The sequence below is a fragment of the Aulonocara sp. 'chitande type north' Nkhata Bay genome, linkage group LG16 (assembly GCF_057382095.1).
Source record: "Aulonocara sp. 'chitande type north' Nkhata Bay isolate Kocher_YH1m ecotype deep benthic linkage group LG16, A_spYH_male_GT1.1, whole genome shotgun sequence".
NCBI classification, from domain to species: Eukaryota; Metazoa; Chordata; class Actinopteri; order Cichliformes; family Cichlidae; genus Aulonocara; species Aulonocara sp. 'chitande type north' Nkhata Bay.
In genome coordinates this window covers 26,442,068-26,461,323 of record NC_141359.1, presented here as the reverse complement: position 1 = coordinate 26,461,323, position 19,256 = coordinate 26,442,068, and the positions used below count along the sequence as shown (strand labels likewise).

At 42.1% G+C, this 19,256-nt stretch overlaps 1 protein-coding gene across 9 annotated transcripts in view; it reads left to right on the top strand.

Moving 5' to 3' along the window:
- The window catches only part of fmnl2a (formin-like 2a), a 48,242-nt gene that overhangs the window by 6,458 nt on the left and 22,528 nt on the right, over positions 1-19,256 (top strand). For all 9 annotated transcript variants that reach the window (XM_086267849.1, XM_086267846.1, XM_086267850.1 and 6 more), the window contains exons 2-4: positions 8,183-8,266; positions 11,435-11,515; positions 16,362-16,438. In XM_086267849.1, the coding sequence (XP_086123975.1) occupies positions 8,183-8,266; positions 11,435-11,515; positions 16,362-16,438 (242 nt within the window). The remainder of the gene's footprint in view (positions 1-8,182; positions 8,267-11,434; positions 11,516-16,361; positions 16,439-19,256) is intronic.

Here is a 19,256-nt window from a genome sequence, read left to right as displayed (position 1 = left end):
CACACAAAAGAGCAACAGAGTTGCAGCTCTTTTGAGAAGTGCATTATGGTCAGGATCTGTCCAGGCTCCAAGGTGGCAGCTGCACTAGAAAGACATTCTGCTTGGTCTGTCAAAGTTCTGCATAAGAGTGGGTGTTTTGTTGTGACCTCTTAAGAATTAGTTAATGTTAATGATGTTGAGTTTTATCTAAAACTTCCAGCAAATTCATCAGTTATTAGTGTCATTATGACAAGGATACACTTTATCCTCTGGGATTGACACTTGTCAATCCTGGGCCTTGAGCTTAATTTTTGTCCTCAGTTGTGATGTGATGTAACACTTTGTCTCAAAAGTTAGCTTTAACATTCTTTTTCAGGCTTTTATTTTAGTACGTTTTTATTATTTTATTCTTTGTGAGACATAAGCTGCTTTTGAAATGGCCACAGTAAAAAAGGCAGGTTCTGTCGGGTAGCAACTTGCCAGAATTAACATCTGCGGAGCAGAATGGGAGGTGCTGTTGAATTTGAATGGACTCCATTAGACCTGAAGACAATGTGGCAGTCTGCTGTTTCAGGTTTTATTGGACAGAAGATTTGCCTTTTACTCTAGACTCTTTACAAGTAGCTACAGAGAAGCACCAGCCTATCCGGGGTTATGATTTGGATTCAGTACCAACTCAAGCGCTTCCAGTAAATCTCAAAAACAGAGATAGGAAATTGGCAAGACATCAGTTTTGTTTCTTTCCTGCAGTAGAAGCTTCAGATTGCTTTTTCGTTAAAAAAAAAACACGTTACCAACAAATGGTAAATAATTTTATGCACCTATAAAATAAATCTATAATATATAATAATAGATTGAATCCTTCAAATTCAGGTGAGCAGGCAATTTTCCTCTCCTATGAAAATCTTGTATTAAGATGCTCACCATGGGACAGTTGAACAGGTTTGAATAATACCTGTGATCACTGACGCTGGTGTTCAGATGTTTCAGCTTTGAACAGTTTGATCCACACTGTTAAGTCTGCAGGCACCGTGTCCGTGTGCTCGACAGGGATGCCACTTGCAGCCCTTTTTTTAATACCATAAAAGCAGCTCTGTGCTCAGTAATCATGTGGTTTCAAGCTCCCATGCAAAAGTGTACTTTTGTGGCGGGCACCTGCTGTTCAGAGTGCCTCTATCGTCTCGTTAGAAAAAGTGAGTGTACGGCTCTTTGGCGTTTGAGGGATGCCGGTTTAGACAGGGTGGGATTGGAGGGTCAAAATTTACAGGTGTGTTTGGGGGTTTTTTTGTGGGGGAGGTAATCATGATTCTGTCAGAAATGTTTGCACGCCTTCCAGAAGTGTCACAGAGCAGGAAAGTAATGTTTTAGCTGCAGTGCCACATAAAGGCGTTGAAACTGCAAACTAGGGGACAGTAATTCTTTCGAAGCAACGGTAAAGCTTCCTGGTTTTCCAGTGAAAATAAAGCGAAAGCACTCAGCTCTCAGGTTACGTCATGCCTGCCATCAGTGCGTGCGGGTGACATCATGGAAGCCATTTCAAAGGCTTTTTATTTTATCACTTTTTCTTGTGAAGTTTGTATGTAATCAGTTTCGTTATTGCATTTAACCTTTGAATTCCACTCTTGTGACTAATGAATAAGTGTGTATAACAGGATAAAAAACAACCCCCACCCACCCAAATGCACACATAAAACAGGATGCTGAATACTTTTACTTTATTACAGATCTAAATGCGACACAGTGACACAAATGTGGCCATCATTGTCACAGCTTACAGTTAGGCACTAAGCTGGTTGTATTTGTCAGGCTTGTGTTAATAAAGGACAAATTAAATGCTATTATTGAGCAGTAGTATTAAATCATCCGGCTTCTTTTTCATTTCATTGAAGATTTCCTGCCACAGGAGGAAGATTTAAAAGGTTCTTTTAAATATTATAATCCATGTAAACTAATTTTTCTCATCATTTTTAACTCAGCCGAGCCATTTTTTATTAACTGTTTTGAACAAACAACATTTCGGGTTCATATTCGCTCTGGAACGTGGACTCCACCTCAGTCCAGTCACTTTCGCAACCTCACAACATCTGGTCTGGCCAGAGCGCCTCTGTGTTCATGTATCACTTGTTTTATTTGGATAGCTTCCTGCTGTTCCACACCACCTCCATGATGTTTCCGGAATTTGGATAGCATCCAGCACTCAAGCCACAGTTTTTTTCCTTTCTTTTTAATCCACAACTTAAACATATTTTTGCAATATTTTGTGTATTTTACCCACAAAGTGTTATAGATTTTTTTTTCTGTGTCATGCTTTAAAATTGAACAAAGCTGTTGGGCTCCGATTTCAACATCGATCATTTGACTTCTTCTGCGTTTCGCTGCATTTGTGGCGAGGCTTGCTGAAGGCACTTTGATGGCATTGTGAGCAGCGTGGATAAAATGAGAATAGCGAGTACCCACTCTTGTTAGAGAGTGTGAAGCTGACAGATGGTCTGCTAAGTCCAGTATGTCATGTTATCGGTGAGCGCAGTGAGGTAAATGGATGAAATGTCGTTGGAATGTGTAAAACGAGAGGCAAAAACATTTGACTCACCGAGTGGTCAAGAGGCATTCTAGTGAACAGCTTCACAAACACAAACGCTACTGTCAGGTCAGGGGGGTCCTGGGGATTACAAAGCTAATCTGAGGACAGACAGGGGACACCTGTGCCCCCAAAGAACGCCAGGGATTACAGATCCACGCTGTGCTAATGAGTGGAGGACAGCTCGGTTTGGACAGCACACGCCTCGGGGCTGTGCAGCTCCTTTCTCCTTTAAGTAGGCTCTTATTGCTGACACTCCATTATGAATATGACAGATTTCGATTCTGCCTGAGCTGCGGGGCTCCTCCGCTCCCCTGAAGGTTAACGTGAAAAGCAAGAAGTGAAGTGAATCATTTATTATGCAGTTTTGCCGTCACATATTAATACTCATAGGGATGGTGTTTTACAACTCACACTAGCCTGAAGCGCAGCATTAACCTCAATATAAATTTGTAAATGCCTCAGAAACAAAACACCCCAGCATTTGATGAAGCAAGCATTGGGAGAGACCAGTACAGCATCCAGTCATTTCCGTAGCGTTGAGCAATTTGAGGATTATTGCTCTGACTAGTTTTTAATAACTGATGCAATGTGAGGTTTTCTTGTTGTGGCACGCAGCGTGGCATCAGTCTGCTCATTTAAAAAGACAAGTGAGACGTTTTAGCGAAAAGCAATTGATTAGAGGTCGGAACGTGGCTTTGAATGATGCAAATTGGTTGTTTACAGCAGAAAGACGGGTCTTCTATTAAGGTCATTAGTTTCATTAATGCTGACAAAACAGTTATGCCGCATCTGTTGGTTTGAACACAGAGATTAAGTTCTTCTGGATTGTGGTGCGTTAGCAGGGAGAAGGTAGACGCAGAGGAAGAAAGAGGGGAGCGTGGGTTTGCTACCAACTCATGGCAACCCAAATCCTCAAGGAGAAACCAATCACTGCGCTGAAAGATATCTGAGAGGAGAGCTGGTGACAGTGAGGTGATGTACGGCACACTTTTGTCAGGTTCTGTCTCATGTTACTGTGTAGTAAACACAAGTAAACGCAGTGGAGCATGTTCTGAAAGTGGATGTTTTCTTTAATAGGTGGTCTACCAGGGTTTCTTGATTTTCCTAGTTGGATCGAGCTCTTTTGTTTGCATTCGCTCAAGCCAAAATTGCTTGGTATGTGAGATCACAGCAGGCAGCATGTGGAGTGATGATGTGAACATGTGGTTGTGGATTCTATCTGATGTAAAATTGGTGCTTTATCATTTTTTTTGTTGGCTGTCACAGAAAATTCAAGTGCTTCTCCTTAATCCCAGATCTATGTTTCAACTGCAGTTACCATCAAAGACGTTATGAAGTTTATAACTATTTTTATGTATACTTCACAGTATATGTTTTACTCCTAGTTTGTTCTGTGACACATTTGAAGACCTGCAGGGTGTTTTAAGAAAATGGAAATAAAAATGTGTGTTTTGTTTGTGTGTGTGTATGTTTGCACACCTAAAGGTGCAAAACACTACATTTTAGACACGTTCCAAAGCAAGTAGTTAGTTAGCCAGTTGTGTCAATATAGTTTAGATCTTGTAGAAGCATTACTGACTGAAGCAGGTCCTTCATGTGGGCTGTGTGTTTGCTTTTCTAGCCAGCTGTGCTGTGAAGGCTGTGCCTGAGCAGACCTCCTGGTAGGTAGTGGTGGTTGGTGGGCTTTGAGCCAGCAGTCTATTTTTACTTCTTTTATGACTTAAGCTGGATAATGATAGGATACGTGGGCTCTAATAAGTTCTGATGTGAGTTAAACATTGGCATAAAGTTATTAGTAGCAACTGTTAAAGTTGAGCTACACTAAAATTGGCCCCCTGTATCTGAGTAAATATGGCATAGTTTAGCACGACATACTGGCTCGTTGTCTCCACAGTACTGACAGTTATTAATGACCTGGATTCATGTTCAGGCTACAGCTTTGTTTCTAAAGGAACTCACTCAGTAACTGTACAGATGTGGGACAGCTGCTTTGGAGATGAAATGTGACTTTGGCAGCATGAAGGGAGGCTGGAGAGCATTGAAACCCCACATTTCACTGAGAGGGGATGGTCATCTAGCACAGTGAATTCCACTATTTTTTTTTTCTCCCTCTTGTCGTTTGCGTTTTGTTGCCGTCTGGAGGGAGTCTCCGATGCTTTGTCAGGGTCTCCCAACAGGATTGTCTTGTTGACTAAATCCCTTTCATTGTGCTTTTTTAGGATTTAAACGTCCTTGCAGCTGCACTGGTTGCACGCATCTGCTTTACCAATACTTAAAATGGCTTTGCCACCATTTTATATCAGATTATTATTAATTTTCAGCATGAATGAGTGCATCCTTTTAGCGTGTTTGCCTGTGTCTCAAATTTCTGTTATGCTTTACTGTTTTACTAACCAGTTAAATTTAGGTGCGTATTCGTCAGGGTGGTCTGCCATCAGGTGTTGGTTAAAAGCTGCCCAGCCCTCCTCAGCTGCACCCCATTAATAACACAGTTGCACAGATACCAGTGTGGTTGTAGACATGGGGTAACCCAGTGAGCTGAGTGCTTGTCACAGCTCATTAGCAGTGGGATGAAATGAAGGCTGGTAGAAGTGGTCTTTTGCTTTAGTTGGAGCCTCACCAAGCAGTTCAGTGCACCCACAGCGACTCAGCAAACCACCCAAGCCACACAAGCACCCAGGCCAAAGGTACTCTTAATTCCAAACAAAACAAGGTAGACGTTTAGAAGTAAAAGTCTACCCTCCTTCAGGTTTCTCTCTCCAAAATGTAAAAGCACTTCTGTGTGTAACATAGTAAACCCGCTGGTGGTTTTCTGTCACTTAATGTGACCGTCCGCTCAGGCGTCAGATTGTATTTTAATGTGTTTAGGGAAGACGAATGGATACAAAGCCTAGTCATCTGGTCAGCAGCCAGAATGAGTCAATAGAACCCTTATGACTCCCAATTCCCTGCAGTCAGCACAGCAGCGATCATTCGACTCAAAGCTTCGGCAGAATACTAATTCAATTTCCTTTAGTTAAATATCTACAGGCTACAACCTGAGTTTTTACCATATCCATTAGCCACCCCTATTTTTTTTTACTATTTTGCCAGGAAAATGAGAAAGGGGTGAACAATTTATATAAGAGTGTATAACAGTATATAAGAGAAAATAGTTTGTGCAATTCTAGCAAGTTTGAAAGTCAATATCTAGTATGACCACATTTATTCTTCAACACTGCCTGAACTATCTTACACAAGCTTTCTTGTAATTTATTTAAGTCATCTTCAGGAATAGTTCTCCAGGCTTCTTAAAAGACATTCAGAGCTTTGGATGTTGGCTGCCTTTCGTTCCATTTGTCACCAAGATGATTACAGGTTGTTTCAGTAATGTTGAGGTCCATGGTTTGGGGAGGCCAATCCACGGCTGATAGTGTTTGACTCCGTGTTTGTTCTATCCATGCGGGGTTTCACTGCACTGACACTGTTTGGGATCAATGTTAGGCTGAAAAATCAAAAGCTTTCCAGATGATGATACTTGGTGGATCAGACTCTGAGGATACTTTTCTATGTTCATATTTCCATCAGTTTTCAGAAGATCCCCAACACTGCTGGCTGAAGTCTGTCTTCTAGGAGGCAAAACAAAAAAAATAATAGGTGGTGCAAGTAGGGCTGTTGTTTCATTTTACGCTATTGTTTGTTTCGTGGTGTCGCAAAATAAACTCTTTACGGCAATGTTTTTTCATCGTTTTGATGGTCACTGTAGTGGCTATATTAATTTCTTAAAGTTCTCTCTTTCTCTTATATTTTATATAACCACACTACAGACGGACAAGCCCCTGTTTTTAAGCGTTGTGGTTAGCAACAACGACGGTAACACCATCGCGTGTTCCACATAAACCTTTCACAATAAAGCTCAAGATCCTGTTGAGACTTTTCAAAATAAACCGAATCACGTGAAAGAGCAGATTATTTACGGATGAGAAGTAAAAAAGAGCCGCCGGGTGCTAATAAATAAACCTTAGACTCAAACGTTAGAACAAGGAAAAGTAGAAGCTGAGTGCGGTACCCGCTCTGATAGATGATGCAGCCCAACCAGTGTGGATGGGAAAAACAACCTCAACTCTAATGGTTATGTTTTCTAATTTTTTCCCCTGCTCTTTGCTGAATGGCTCTCTCTCACACAGCTGTATTGTGCATCTGTATTATTGTGTATTCTCTATGACCGAAAGCTGCAGAAACACTCAGTTTAGCTATACACCTCTATGCTATTTTTGTGCTCTTAATGTGTTTCTGTTTTATTTCTATAAGAATAGCTGGTTAACCAGTATCCAGCTGGGTCGCACTTGTGTTTCCATGTTCTTTGCGCAGCATACTGGGAGCGCTAGATAATTGTTTGTAGCCTTTCTAAATCCACACGAGGGTGTGGTGAATAATGCTGGAAAGTGCAACATTTTGGACAGCTGCAGAGGTGTTCGTACATGAAGCAGATGTCGATAAAGTAAAACCGGATAAAGAGAAAGAGTTGTGCAAGAGTTGTGTTTTTTTGCACGATCTAAGCTTATTTTCAGTCTTAATGTGTTCGCCAACACATGGGTCACATTAGGTGTGACTGAACAACAGGCTCTTCACAGGAAATCACTTGCTTAACCTCATCAAAGAGGAACAGCTTTAAAAAAAAGTTTCAAAGCAAAATACTGAAAGATGTTCAGAGCATCCACCTTTACTTCAGACTCACTTCTGTACTTACGCCTTCGTTTCTTGCCCTGGGATAACTGGCTGAAGAGTCATAGCAGTAACTTAGAAAGCAGGGTTAGATGTTTACCTGTCCTGCCTCAGCAGATTTCTGTATCTGGCAAGACAGATAAACCATCAGCTGTTTGGTTAGTGGAAGACTTGATATTTTATTTGTAGACTGATGGCAAAAATCTTGTAAGGAATGTAAAAAAAATTCTACTTAGCAACAGGCTCAAACTAACACACACACACACACACACACACACACACACACACACACACACACACACACACACACACACACACACATATTAGTTGGAAAACAAATTCATGGTCAGATTTCCTTAATCATAGAAAATCTTTTTCTGTGCGCTGTTTGTCCAATCTTGTTTACAGAACAGAATATTTTCTTCTTAACAGAGTGGAACTTTTTGTGTTTCCTTCTAAACTTTCCTTTTGTTTTCTATTTATATATTGTGGCCCATTTTTGTAAAACCTCTAAGACGCCTTAGGGAGGGGTCAGTTTCATTTACAGCTGGATTATCCCAAATGAACAGGAGGGAAGAGCACATGTAAACATTTTTGGCGACCTTTCCCTAATGATCTTCACTCACACTTTGGCTAATGTAACTCTTCTGTTGCCTGCTCATTGCTATGTTTAACAACGAGAGAGCCCGTAACCAGCTGTTAGGTCAGAGGTCCATTAAGCTTGCAATCTCTTAATTACTCTCTTTGGGAGCCACGGACACCCTGATGTTGTTGGTGCAGAGTATAGTGTATAGATGCTTGCATCTTACCAATGATGACAGGTTTCTTAGTTTGATTTTATGTTTGGGATTAATGATGGTATTTATTCATTACATTGATCATCGTTTTGATTAACTGGGACCTTTCTCTCTCTTTCAGAACTCAATGAATCTTCCTCCAGACAAAGCGCGGCTCTTGCGACAGTATGACAATGAGAAGAAGTGGGAACTGATCTGTGATCAGGTGAGCATCAGCCACTCATCTAAATGATGTGATCCGATGTAGCTGCTGCATAAGTCACATTTAATTGATTGTAGCTGCTTAATTACTAAATCATTTTAAATGCTGAAAACATCTGGGTAAGGTTCACACAGAATGATGTTATATGTGCTGTCTGGACTGTCAGCTGAGCGTGTAATCTAGGAGAAGGTCCCACCCCACTGTGTGTCGTGACCGCAACACTCATGCTCCATTGCCCTGCCTTTATCCAGTAAGCCTTTTGCCATCTTTACACGCCACCCTGGCTTCCTTGGTCAAGTGGGTTAAGTGGCACAGCAGGGAGCGCACATCACTTAGCTAGTTGAAAAAACTCAGCCTCTTATTGGCGTCAGTGCTGCGTGTAGGAAATAACAGAGGGTGCACGTTGTGCAATGAGCTGTGGTCTGAGCGCTCTACTCAGTCCGCAACCTCTGTGCCAGAAAGTTTTTCTGCCTCCTTGAACAGAGGAGAAAAACAGAGACAAGATCAAGACCACCACCCACCAAAAACTGTATTGATAGTTACTGACCCTGAGAGGAACTGTAACAGAGAGAAACCACCAGACTGCTGACCAGCAGTCAGAGATCTTCATGGGGCTGACTGCAAACTGTCACAGTTGAAGTAAAAATAGTCGCTTTCATTGAAGCTAAACGTTGCCCGGTGATTTTTGCTGACAGTCTTGGCTTCTCGATGGTCACGCACAGAAGAAGGGAACATGCTCGCCACAGTTCATGTTCATAATAAACGTTTTATATTGTGAATTTAAAGTTTCTTATCCTTTCTGTGAGGATGGGAACCTTGAGACAGACCACTTTGAGCTGGAAAACTATGGTGGAAATTTTTCCAGCCAGAAAATCGGTTCTGAAAGGAAACTAATTTTCAGCGCAGGAAAGTTACAGCAATGAATTTGTGTGGTACTGAAATTAGCAAGGAAAAAACCACAGTAAATTCATCTAAATATAGATTTACTATGGTAATGCTTTTAATCCTGTCAGATATAACATCTAGTTATATAATTCTCTCTTATGAGAAAGGTTACATTTGGAAAACCAAATTTAGAAGCTTAACCTGCTCAGACAATAAAGGTGGACATCAGTCATTTGAAAGTATGCTCCATCTCTTTCCTACACTTTGTTTGGTATTAGGTTGAAGTTATAGAATGAAATAATGCATTTTCCTCAGTTTTACTGTTGACATCAAAGAATATTGCTAACCCAGTTCTTCCAGTTCTTTATTCATTTTTTGTTTTCAAAATAAACCTATACCCATGACACTGCAGGCAGCTGTGGGACTAAGTTACTTTCTGTGTCATAGCTACAGTGAAGCCCTTAATGTAACCATGGCAACAGAGAGAAGCAGAGACGACAGGTACACACCCCCTCTGGAAAACAGCCCTTGCGGATGAAATATTAAACGTTTTCTTTCCAGCAATTATGAGGATTTATGAAATATTGATAAATTGTTGAGGTTGTTCTTGAGGTGAACGCAAGGTTAAAACATCCCGAGTACAAAGAGGGAGATCGGCACGATCAACTCTTCCCAGTCGAATGCTGTGGTTGTGATCTATTTCTAGCCATCGGAGCGTTGTAGAGAGGCGTAGTTCATATAGATGAGTCGCTGTGAGAGTACAACAACTGGTTGGCAACTCTAATTTTAAAAGGTTTCTCAGATGTAGAGCAGGAAGTAAAGATCACTGCTCAAACTTAACTTAAACCTGCTATTCTGGACTCTTCATTGCCACGTAGCATGTTGAAACCCGCTTATATTCCTCTACATACCAAACATATTTGCTCACTGTGATTTCACCGGTCTTTATAAATTCACACTTTTATATTTGTGAGGTATTTACACACCTCACAGGTCTTTGCGCTCGTCATGATTTGCACCGTACCGTTCGCTCGTTATTTTGCAGACTCTCCAGCTCGAGCTTCCAAGCTTTAGAGCTGTCCGCCTGCGTGTTGCTGTCTGCTGAGAGCCGGCTCTTTTTCCTGACAGCTCTCTCGTCTTTCCTGTTTTTATGCGACAGACCCTGTGGCAGTGACAAATGTGATGTTGTCGATCCGTTCTCTGTATCTGTGTGCGGAGGGTGGACACCTTTCCAGGATGTGATTCATGACAAAAGCGGCACAGCAAATACTGCGCTGATGAAGCTGACAGTTTGAAGTTGTTTGCATAAAAGCATGTGATATGGATGGCTTTTGGTTACCAGTGAGGGAGGTTTGCAAGTGTATGTGTTCCAGTAATTCGCACACATGTACGGCCAACCTGTAACTGTCGCTGACCTTTAACGAGATCAGAATCACTGTATCCTGTTACATTTGTTTGAAGAGATATGGCTGTCCGTTAGAGGAAAGCCACTGGGAGATCAAGTTCTTGTCACTGCCTGCTAAATTCTCGCTCCTCTTTTTGGGGAATCTGACGCTGGACAGTAACTTTCTTTCTTTTTTCTTTTTAAATATTCTTGCTAGTAAGTGAAACGAGCCGCCGATCTATATCACCTCCCGATCTATAAATCTATACAAGATCAGAGCATTCAAAATTAGGAAGAACACTGGAGAAATGTGACCGCACTGCATGAAGAACACATTTTCCTTTCTGTGATATGGCCTGCAGTCTCAAACTGATGCAGTGTGGGCTACGATGCGGCACTCAGCCTGATCCAAACGCTCTTTCCTGCTCAACACAATGATCCAAATCCAGCACTAATCTGCTGTATCGTATATATTTAGAGCATCGTATATAATGGTCTGGCGTCAAAAGTCTTGCTGGTTGAACTTGGGAGACTTAAACATTCATGTAGCCAGGTGTGGCCACAGTTCTCAGGCAGGCAGCTCTTTACAGCACGCTGAAATTAATGAAAAGATCATCAGTGAAATTTGTTTTGCATATAAAGGCTGGTTGCTGTTTACTAGCCATGAGTTCAGACTTGTGAGGCTGTGGTGTGTGTGTCTGTGTGTGTGCAGTCATCTGAATGAACAAAGTGGCTCTGTCAAACAAAACTGTGAAACTGTGAATATAACTTCCACTATTGTTACACGAGAACTGTCCAGATGTTTAGCTTCTGCCCTGTGCTCTTGTTCTCCTCTTCCTCTCGTCTTGTTTCCTCCCACCCCTGCTCATTTCAGTATTTTTGTTTTTTGTTCCTTTTTACAGGAGCGATTCCAAGTGAAAAACCCGCCTCACACGTACCTCCAAAAGCTGAGGAGTTATCTAGATCCAGCGGTCACAAGAAAGGTGAGTGGCCTTGCTAAAACATGCTTCCCTGTTCCACTGGCCGTTTCAGCGCTGTGGCTTTTCCTTCCCCTCTGACCCCTCTATCTCTTGTCCAGGATATCTCTACAACTGAGGAAAAATTGTGCACATGAGTTCTGGAGGAGACAACCTGGGAACTAGTTGCAAAACGGGCATCAGAGTGACTTAGATAGAAAGGAGACAGTTGTTTATCTGGAACCGCCCGGGTTTGAGAAAACCACTGGCCACTGCTGTTCTGTGGCTGAGGGCATGCTCTGCACTCACCATGCACTGCCAGAAAGAGCAATGGAGAAATAAAAGTTTGAAACAAGCTACTTGAATGCAGAGCGACGCAGTCACATGAAGCGCTGCACTCACATCACCTTGTAGCATAGCAGGGACTAACTGAAGAGATCAGGAGCGTCCCAGCAACATGATAAAGATGGTCTTATGTCATCTGAGCAGCCAGTTCTGGTTGTTTTCCTGGCAGCTTGGAAGGGAGAAGGGAGTAAAAGGAGGAGCTTCGTGAAGACAAGTATCAGCCAGCTCTAAGGGTTTGCCAAAATGAAGTCTTTTTGGCCTTGCTGAGCGAGCTGTGGGGGGAAGGTTGGGAGACCAGCGTCTGTGATAAACAAATTAACCAGAAGACTCTGCCAGAATAACAACAAATCGCTGAATAATTCAATTTGGATTGACTGGAGTTAAGATGTTAAAGCACAACTGGTTAGCTAGAGCAGCACAAACAAAAGCTGTGATGACTAAGGTAAAAAGAGGAGCAGAAATGTTTTATTGGTGCAAGAAAATACCCCAGACAGCACATTCTCTGTGTGTAGCCAAAATCAGCGTTATTAATGGGTACAGTGAGGAGTGACTCCTAATGGTAAATTATGCAGCTTAGTCAGGAATGAAAGAGTAGCTTCAATAATCTTTAAAGAGAAAGAACATAAAATTAATGCGATAAAAGTTTTCTCTGCACATACTGCGTCTCCTAGTACACCTAAATTGTTGAAATGCTGACAGTTCAATAATACGAGGCTCTCACAGAATTTTAAGAGCATTTTGAATGCTAGTTTAATTTACAACCACTCAGGTTAAGACTGACTGGTGATGGTGGCTTAGGCTGCAAAATATATGCTTTTCAATGATAAGTTCAGCAGTTTGACTCCTAGTTCTCGGCCTTGCCAGGCTGGGACTTTGTTTGCTTTTTGGCACAAAGAACTGCATTTGCAGCATGTTAGATGGTGACGATAAAGAGCTAACTAGGCTGATCTGGAGTATCGACCGTCACAGAGACTGCTTCACCTATCTGGCTAATGTAATGCCTGAGAGATTGCACTTATAGAAGATCTGATAAAGGCAGAAAGCACAAAGAAAGTGACGCATGTCAAAGGAGACATGATAGACAAAACACTGAAAGGCTGTGTCAGTGGTAGAGGTGCAGGTTTGTTGACAGCTAGTATAAATCTGCCTCGGTAACTGACACCGACTGTGAAACTATAGATGGAGAAGTACTCCTCTTCCCTTCCTTCACACATGCTGCTGAAGTTTTCACACATGAATGCCTAGTATGAGGTAGTTACTGGCTATCACTGTGTTTAATTTTCACATTTCTTATCTCATAAGAGAACCGGAAGAATATTTTCAGGTGTGTAATAAATCTGTTTAGCTGTAGTTGCTAGGAAATGCATAAGCCTGGTTCTGGCTGAAGGTAACAAAATCCACCTACAAGCACTTTTTAAGCTCTCAAATTAACTTTTTTTTTATCCGCCTAAAGCTGAGGTGTCAAAAACAATGTTGTTGATTGAGCTTTAGTGGTGCTAGTAGGTGTAATTGTAAGCAAGGCTGAGCTGTCCACCTCCTGGTTGCAGCTTTAAATTTGGTGTCTCAACTTTCTCCTCCAAATCTCCCGTAAAATTTGACTAAGCAAATTTTCCACAGTGCCATACTTGAAGGAGTTGGTGTCTAAACACTCAGCACACTCGTTGTTGGTTCAAGTCGCATCCTCCTTCTTTTCTCTTTATCTTAAAGTCATCTGTGTCTACATGACTAACTGATCTATATTAAACCCCTTTAAATAAAACAAAGCTCTCTTTATTTATTTACCATCATATTTTTACCGATTAGTCTCATAGGCTGAGTGGGCCATGTGGGATTTTGGAAAGTCTTTGCCTGTTCTTTGCCCTGATTGGAAACCTCAAGTGGTCAGGCACAGGGGAATCAAATGAAAACAGAAAGTGAGTCGGGTAATGGCGAGGGAGGGAACAAGAAATAGTGAATAATAGAGCGGGTTAAAGGGGTAGGTTTGGGGGATTTGAAAGAGATGGACAGTGAATGAGAGAGTGAGAGACAAAAAAAGCATGAGAGAGTGTGGAGGAAAAGAAAGAGTTATGGGCTTCTTTCTACATTCCTGCACCATCCCCCTTTTCTTCAAGCTCAAACAATTGCCACTTTGTGCCACTGTGAGAGAGCTGGAGGTCATTGCCTCTGCTTTTCCATAGGCAGGCTCCGGTGCATTCCTCGAGGCAGCTCTCAACCAATAGGCAGCCAAGGAGGAAGAGCTGCAGTCCAACTAGTCCCCAAGAATGTATCAGCTATTGATTTGTTTCCAGGATGAGCCCTCCTGAGCTCACACTTCCCTAAAAACTCCCATTTTTACCCTCCCTTCTCTACGGTTTCAGTGCTTTCCATGCGCTTGCTTTCCCCTTTCACTTCTCCCTCCGCGTCTCCTCCTTTTTCTCATTTCCCCTCGTGTCGTCTTCGCCCTCCCTCCCCACTGTCTGCTCCTCTCTCTTCCTGCTTTCTCCGTGTTGCAGCTGGTAGCACTTAAAGTGTGGAGTGCGGGGTGTTTGGTGGGGGCTCCGAGAGCCTGCGCAGTTCTCCCAAAATTTGCTCGGCTTTCCACACAAGCGCACAAACGACTCCTCCCTAATAAAAACACTCTGTTTCTCATCTCCTCATGTTCCAGACACACGCCGCCTAAGCCCAAAGACACAGGTCATAGCTATGGGAACAGCTCTTGTGAATGTTAATAATAGGTTAACGTGGGACTGAGCTTCGTTTCCCCCCCTGATACAAACGCATCATGGAAAGTGACTAGGCCCTCCAACCCTCGATGGACTTCTCTTCTCTTCTCTTCTCTTCTCTTCTCTTCTCTTCTCTTCTCTTCTCTTCTCTTCTCTTCTCTTCTCTTCTCTTCTCTTCTCAACCACAGCTATCGGCCCAAGATGACCATATTAGGGATATCCACTCTCAGTGACATCATATGGAGAACAGCAGAAAAAACTGTATTTGCTTTAGTCTCATGAGGATTGCCTGCACTTCCGCTGACCTCGTTTTTTCTGCATACAGGATGTGATCAGCTGACCTGCGCAGCTGCTGTGTGCTCTTTGTGGATTTGACTGAATTCAACGACCCTCGATGTAACCAAACATCGGCCATAAACACCCCATTTTGCCCTATAACAGTCCAATACGCTGCATTAGTGCAAAATTCATCACAATACTGGAAACGAACTAGTTTAACATGCACTAAACTGCAGATCATGCTCATGCAATGTTTAAATAATACAAAAGTTATATACTTTAAATTGTTTTTTTAAGTCATTCAACTTAAGTAAGTTCGATCCAATAACTGATTAAAAAAAGATATTTAAAGCAACATTTATAATCTACCCAAACTTGAATTTCCAGTATATCAAATTTTCCTTGCTGAGCAGTCCTTATTTTCTTATCTTCCTCTCCTGTCCTTTATTTTTTTAATATCTTTCTCCATCTCTTAGAGCAAATGCTAACATTTTCTCCTCCCTCTAAAACTTTAACTTGCAGTCACACGTTTGTGTTTGGTGATATTTCACGAGCTCTTTCCAACACTGGAAATTGCCTGAGTTCAAGCACCGCTCCGATTACACTCTTCTGAAGTTTTTATTAACAAGACGGCAACGGGATATGAGATGGTGTTTTCACCTTTTGACACACTGTGTTTCAAACTCCAGTGCCAGTGCTCTATTATACAATCAATTTTCTCCCCTCCTCTCCTCCTCACTCCTCTGATGTAACACTTTTACTCTCCCCCTCTCTGTCCCGCTCTCTGATCAGGGATCCTCCCCGCCCTCCTGTTGCACTGTGAGGCTGTTTGATCATCACTGGTCACTCACTTCTCTTGTTTTGTTCCTGTGATTGTATAACAGCCTGAAGGGCCTTTTTGTTTTTGGTTTTGCAGAACACCTCCCGTTAGAGGATGAAAGAAAAGAGGAACCCGCTCATCTTCTCTGTTCTCTCGTTTCTCTTTCCCTCACTAGTTAGTTCACAGCTTCCTGCGTGCTGTCTTCTGTCTGTAGCCACAGTAACAGGGTTGAGAATGTGTGTGTGTGTGTGTGTTTATGTAGCTGCTACTGCTCCTGGCCAGGCTTGAGAGGTAGCCAATTAGGTGACTTGATTTTATCATGCTGCTTCCAGGAGGGATTATTGCTATTTACAGAACCAACATGAGCAAACAGAAACAACATAAGTGGATAAAAAAAAAAAAAAAAATCCAACTCATGCACTTTCACAGTTTCCAATGACTCAGCTGGCCTTCTTGTTTAGCCTCTTTATTGGTTACTGGCAAATAAAAGCATCATTTAGAAACCTATGGGAACAGCTCCATCTCCTCTTTCATTCTTTTATTTTGTAATCAGTGTGCAGGCTGCCTGCTTTTATATCTAAATGCCAATGTGGTTCCTTCTGTCTGTTTGTCTGACCTTTCTGTCAGAAACAAAGCTTTCTCCAGCCAAAATATCTCTGTGCTACCACATGTTGATTTACAGGAGTATGATGAAACTTTACCTCCCCCACTTTCTTTCCTCCTTCAGAAATTCAGACGACGAGTACAGGAGTCCACCCAGGTCCTGAGAGAACTGGAAATTTCGTTACGGACCAATCATATAGGGTGAGTCACTGCAGAAAGTGCGCGAGGCTTGTGTAGCGTTGCATGTCCGCGACCTGCCTATATTAGATTTAAGGGGAAAAGTCTGGCATTCCAGACACCCGGAGACGCAGACACTGACACTAACCACCACCATCCCCCATTCCTATCTGTGCTCTGACCTAATATTACATCGAAAGCCATGTGGCGACGAAGAAAAGATGAATCAATTGATTGTTTCGGGCAGCTGACACATGAACGGCGTCTGGAGGGGAAACACATTTCTCTTGCAATAGTTGCTCGCTAGTCTGCGATTCTGGAGACGTATTGATACGGTTGCTAAAGAGATACTGATGTTGTAACAGATAAAACAATGATGCATTCATCTGCATTTTCTGGTATTCCAGGGTAACAAGCCTCGACTGGCTGCAGCTGTTATTGGTTCAGTGCTGTATGTTTAGCCTTGAGGAAAGATCAATATCTCGGTGAGAGTCATACAAGGTCTCAGTGTTTTGTCTTGCTGAAGATCACAGGGCTCGAGTCACTAACTAGAGACCCTGTATGAGGATAACGATGGCCTGCTCGACATTAATGAGTCCCACTGGATTCTGGGACATGTTGGATTCAGGAGACTTCTATTACTACTTAAATAAATGAAGATGGTGCAAACATTTAGAAAGAGACATAAAAAAATTTACAGTTTAATTTTCTTTTGCTTGTCAGCTAAGCAGAAAATATTCTTTGCTTGGTTAAAAGAATTAAGAGGTTATTACTGCAGTACTAGAGAAACAAATAGCAACCAAAACAAGGGTTAGAGACTCTTGTAATTAGGTATAATCATACAAATCCCCTTTGGGGTTGCACCAGGAAAGGCATCTGGTGTAAATGTGTCAACTCAAACATGCAGCGCTACCTGGTGTGGCGACCCCTTGTGGCAAGGAAGCAGCCGAAAGCAGCTATCCTTTGAAATGTTCATACTTTAAAGGGAGCGGTTCAAGAGCACTGCTTCCTCTTTGAAAATATTAGCATAAAGCGAGTGTAAATGATAGTTGGTTATTGCTGATGGCTTAAAGTTTGGAAGAGGACAAAATGTGTAAAAAATATGCAGAGCTAGAGCAGACCCACTCTTCTGCACAATAGAACACACAGACCTGAATTTGAATGGAGCTCAAAGTTTTTCTTTTAAAGACACAGATTCCCAGTCGCTTTGCTTTCCTATTAAAAACGTTCACCTGTGGATTGTTTTTTGTGTCTGATTGAATTAGACTGCAGAGAAAATACAAGAATTTCACTCACAAACACAGGAGAGCAGACTTTTTGGATGGTTTGTTAGTACCATTACCTGCACAGCAAGCCATGCTATCTGTCAGATAATTACATAGTAAAAAGCATCAGCACAACAAACATGTTTGAAAGGTCCATTTTAAAAGAGTCGGCGACCACGTGCCGCGTGGCTGCAGTGCAGCGACCCGCGGTTTGAATATGCGCCTCGGTCATTTGCTATATGTCCCCTCCCTTCTCCGAACTTTACTGTCTTCTGCATTTCTGCAATAGTCAAAAATGACAACAAATCTTTAAGATAATAAAGAAAAAAAAGAGTACATTTCCTTGACTCCAGTTTGTTGAGGTGAGGCCTTGCAGTCAGCTTGCAGCACCTGCGCGTCACCCAAAAGTGGTATCTAAGTCTCTAATAATGCACTACTTTAAGCCTTAATAAAATTTAAATGGGTTACACTATAAATACACCACCATTTACATGTTATTACATAGTAAAATATGCGATAGAGACCAAAACTAGTATTGTGGGCTTCAATGGAGAATGATTCACGGCCGTGCTTAAGAGATGTGAATATTTTTAGTATAACCTTGTGGAAAACCTGTGCTGCTTGTGAATGAGGCACCTGGATTTACTGTACGAGTAATGAAAGTTAGCAACTCAAAGCAGAATGGTGGGTTGGATGGTCACAGAAGACATGGACACCCTGTCGAGGATTGGATGAAGCAACCCTGAGAACATCCGCTGCCCACAGGCTGTTGTAACAGCAACAATACTCTATATCCTAAACTACATCTCTCAGTCTCTCTGGTTTTCTCTTTTCCTGCCTCCCACACACATATTGTTTTAGTTCAGTGTGTCCATGTCAGCGACACTCACGTAAGTTATCTCATGTGTCTGACAACGCTGTCTCTCACACTCCTACACGCTGTTTACACAATAGTCAAATTCTGCTCTTCAAACCAAAAATACGTTCCAACCACAGCCAGAGACGATGTCCGCCTTCAGAGCTGAAGCTATGTTTACAAGGATAAAGTTATTTTAGAAACCTTATTGTTGGTAACTAGATTACACAAATAGTCTCACTAATCTAGATTAAACAATGAGGCGGTACCATAATAGCAAAAGGACAGGGAAAGGGAGATTGGGAGGGTAGAAGCGACTGATGATGTTGGAACACAGTGTCAGAGGTTAACAGATATTAATTATGCAGGCTGTGTATAATAGACAGATTGTCCCTTTATAAGCACTGCTGATGTGAGCCTGCTTCTGACTTGGTCACCAACATGCAGTGAATGGAGGATTGTTAGTTAGGGTCCTTTGGTAATAATTACTATGAGACCACACCCCCGAGCCTACTTAAACCACCACCGACCCCACTAGGCACTAGTTCACTGGACAATCTTGTTAGTCTTTTTCAGTCCCATGTAGTTACACCACAGGGGAGCTAATAAAGAAGCAGCTAGTGGATTTTTAAAGCAGTTTAGCTTTCATCAGCGCACTACCACTCTGAAGCCTGCCTGTGTCATTATGTGTATGCCCTACAAATTTACTTAATCGCTGAGC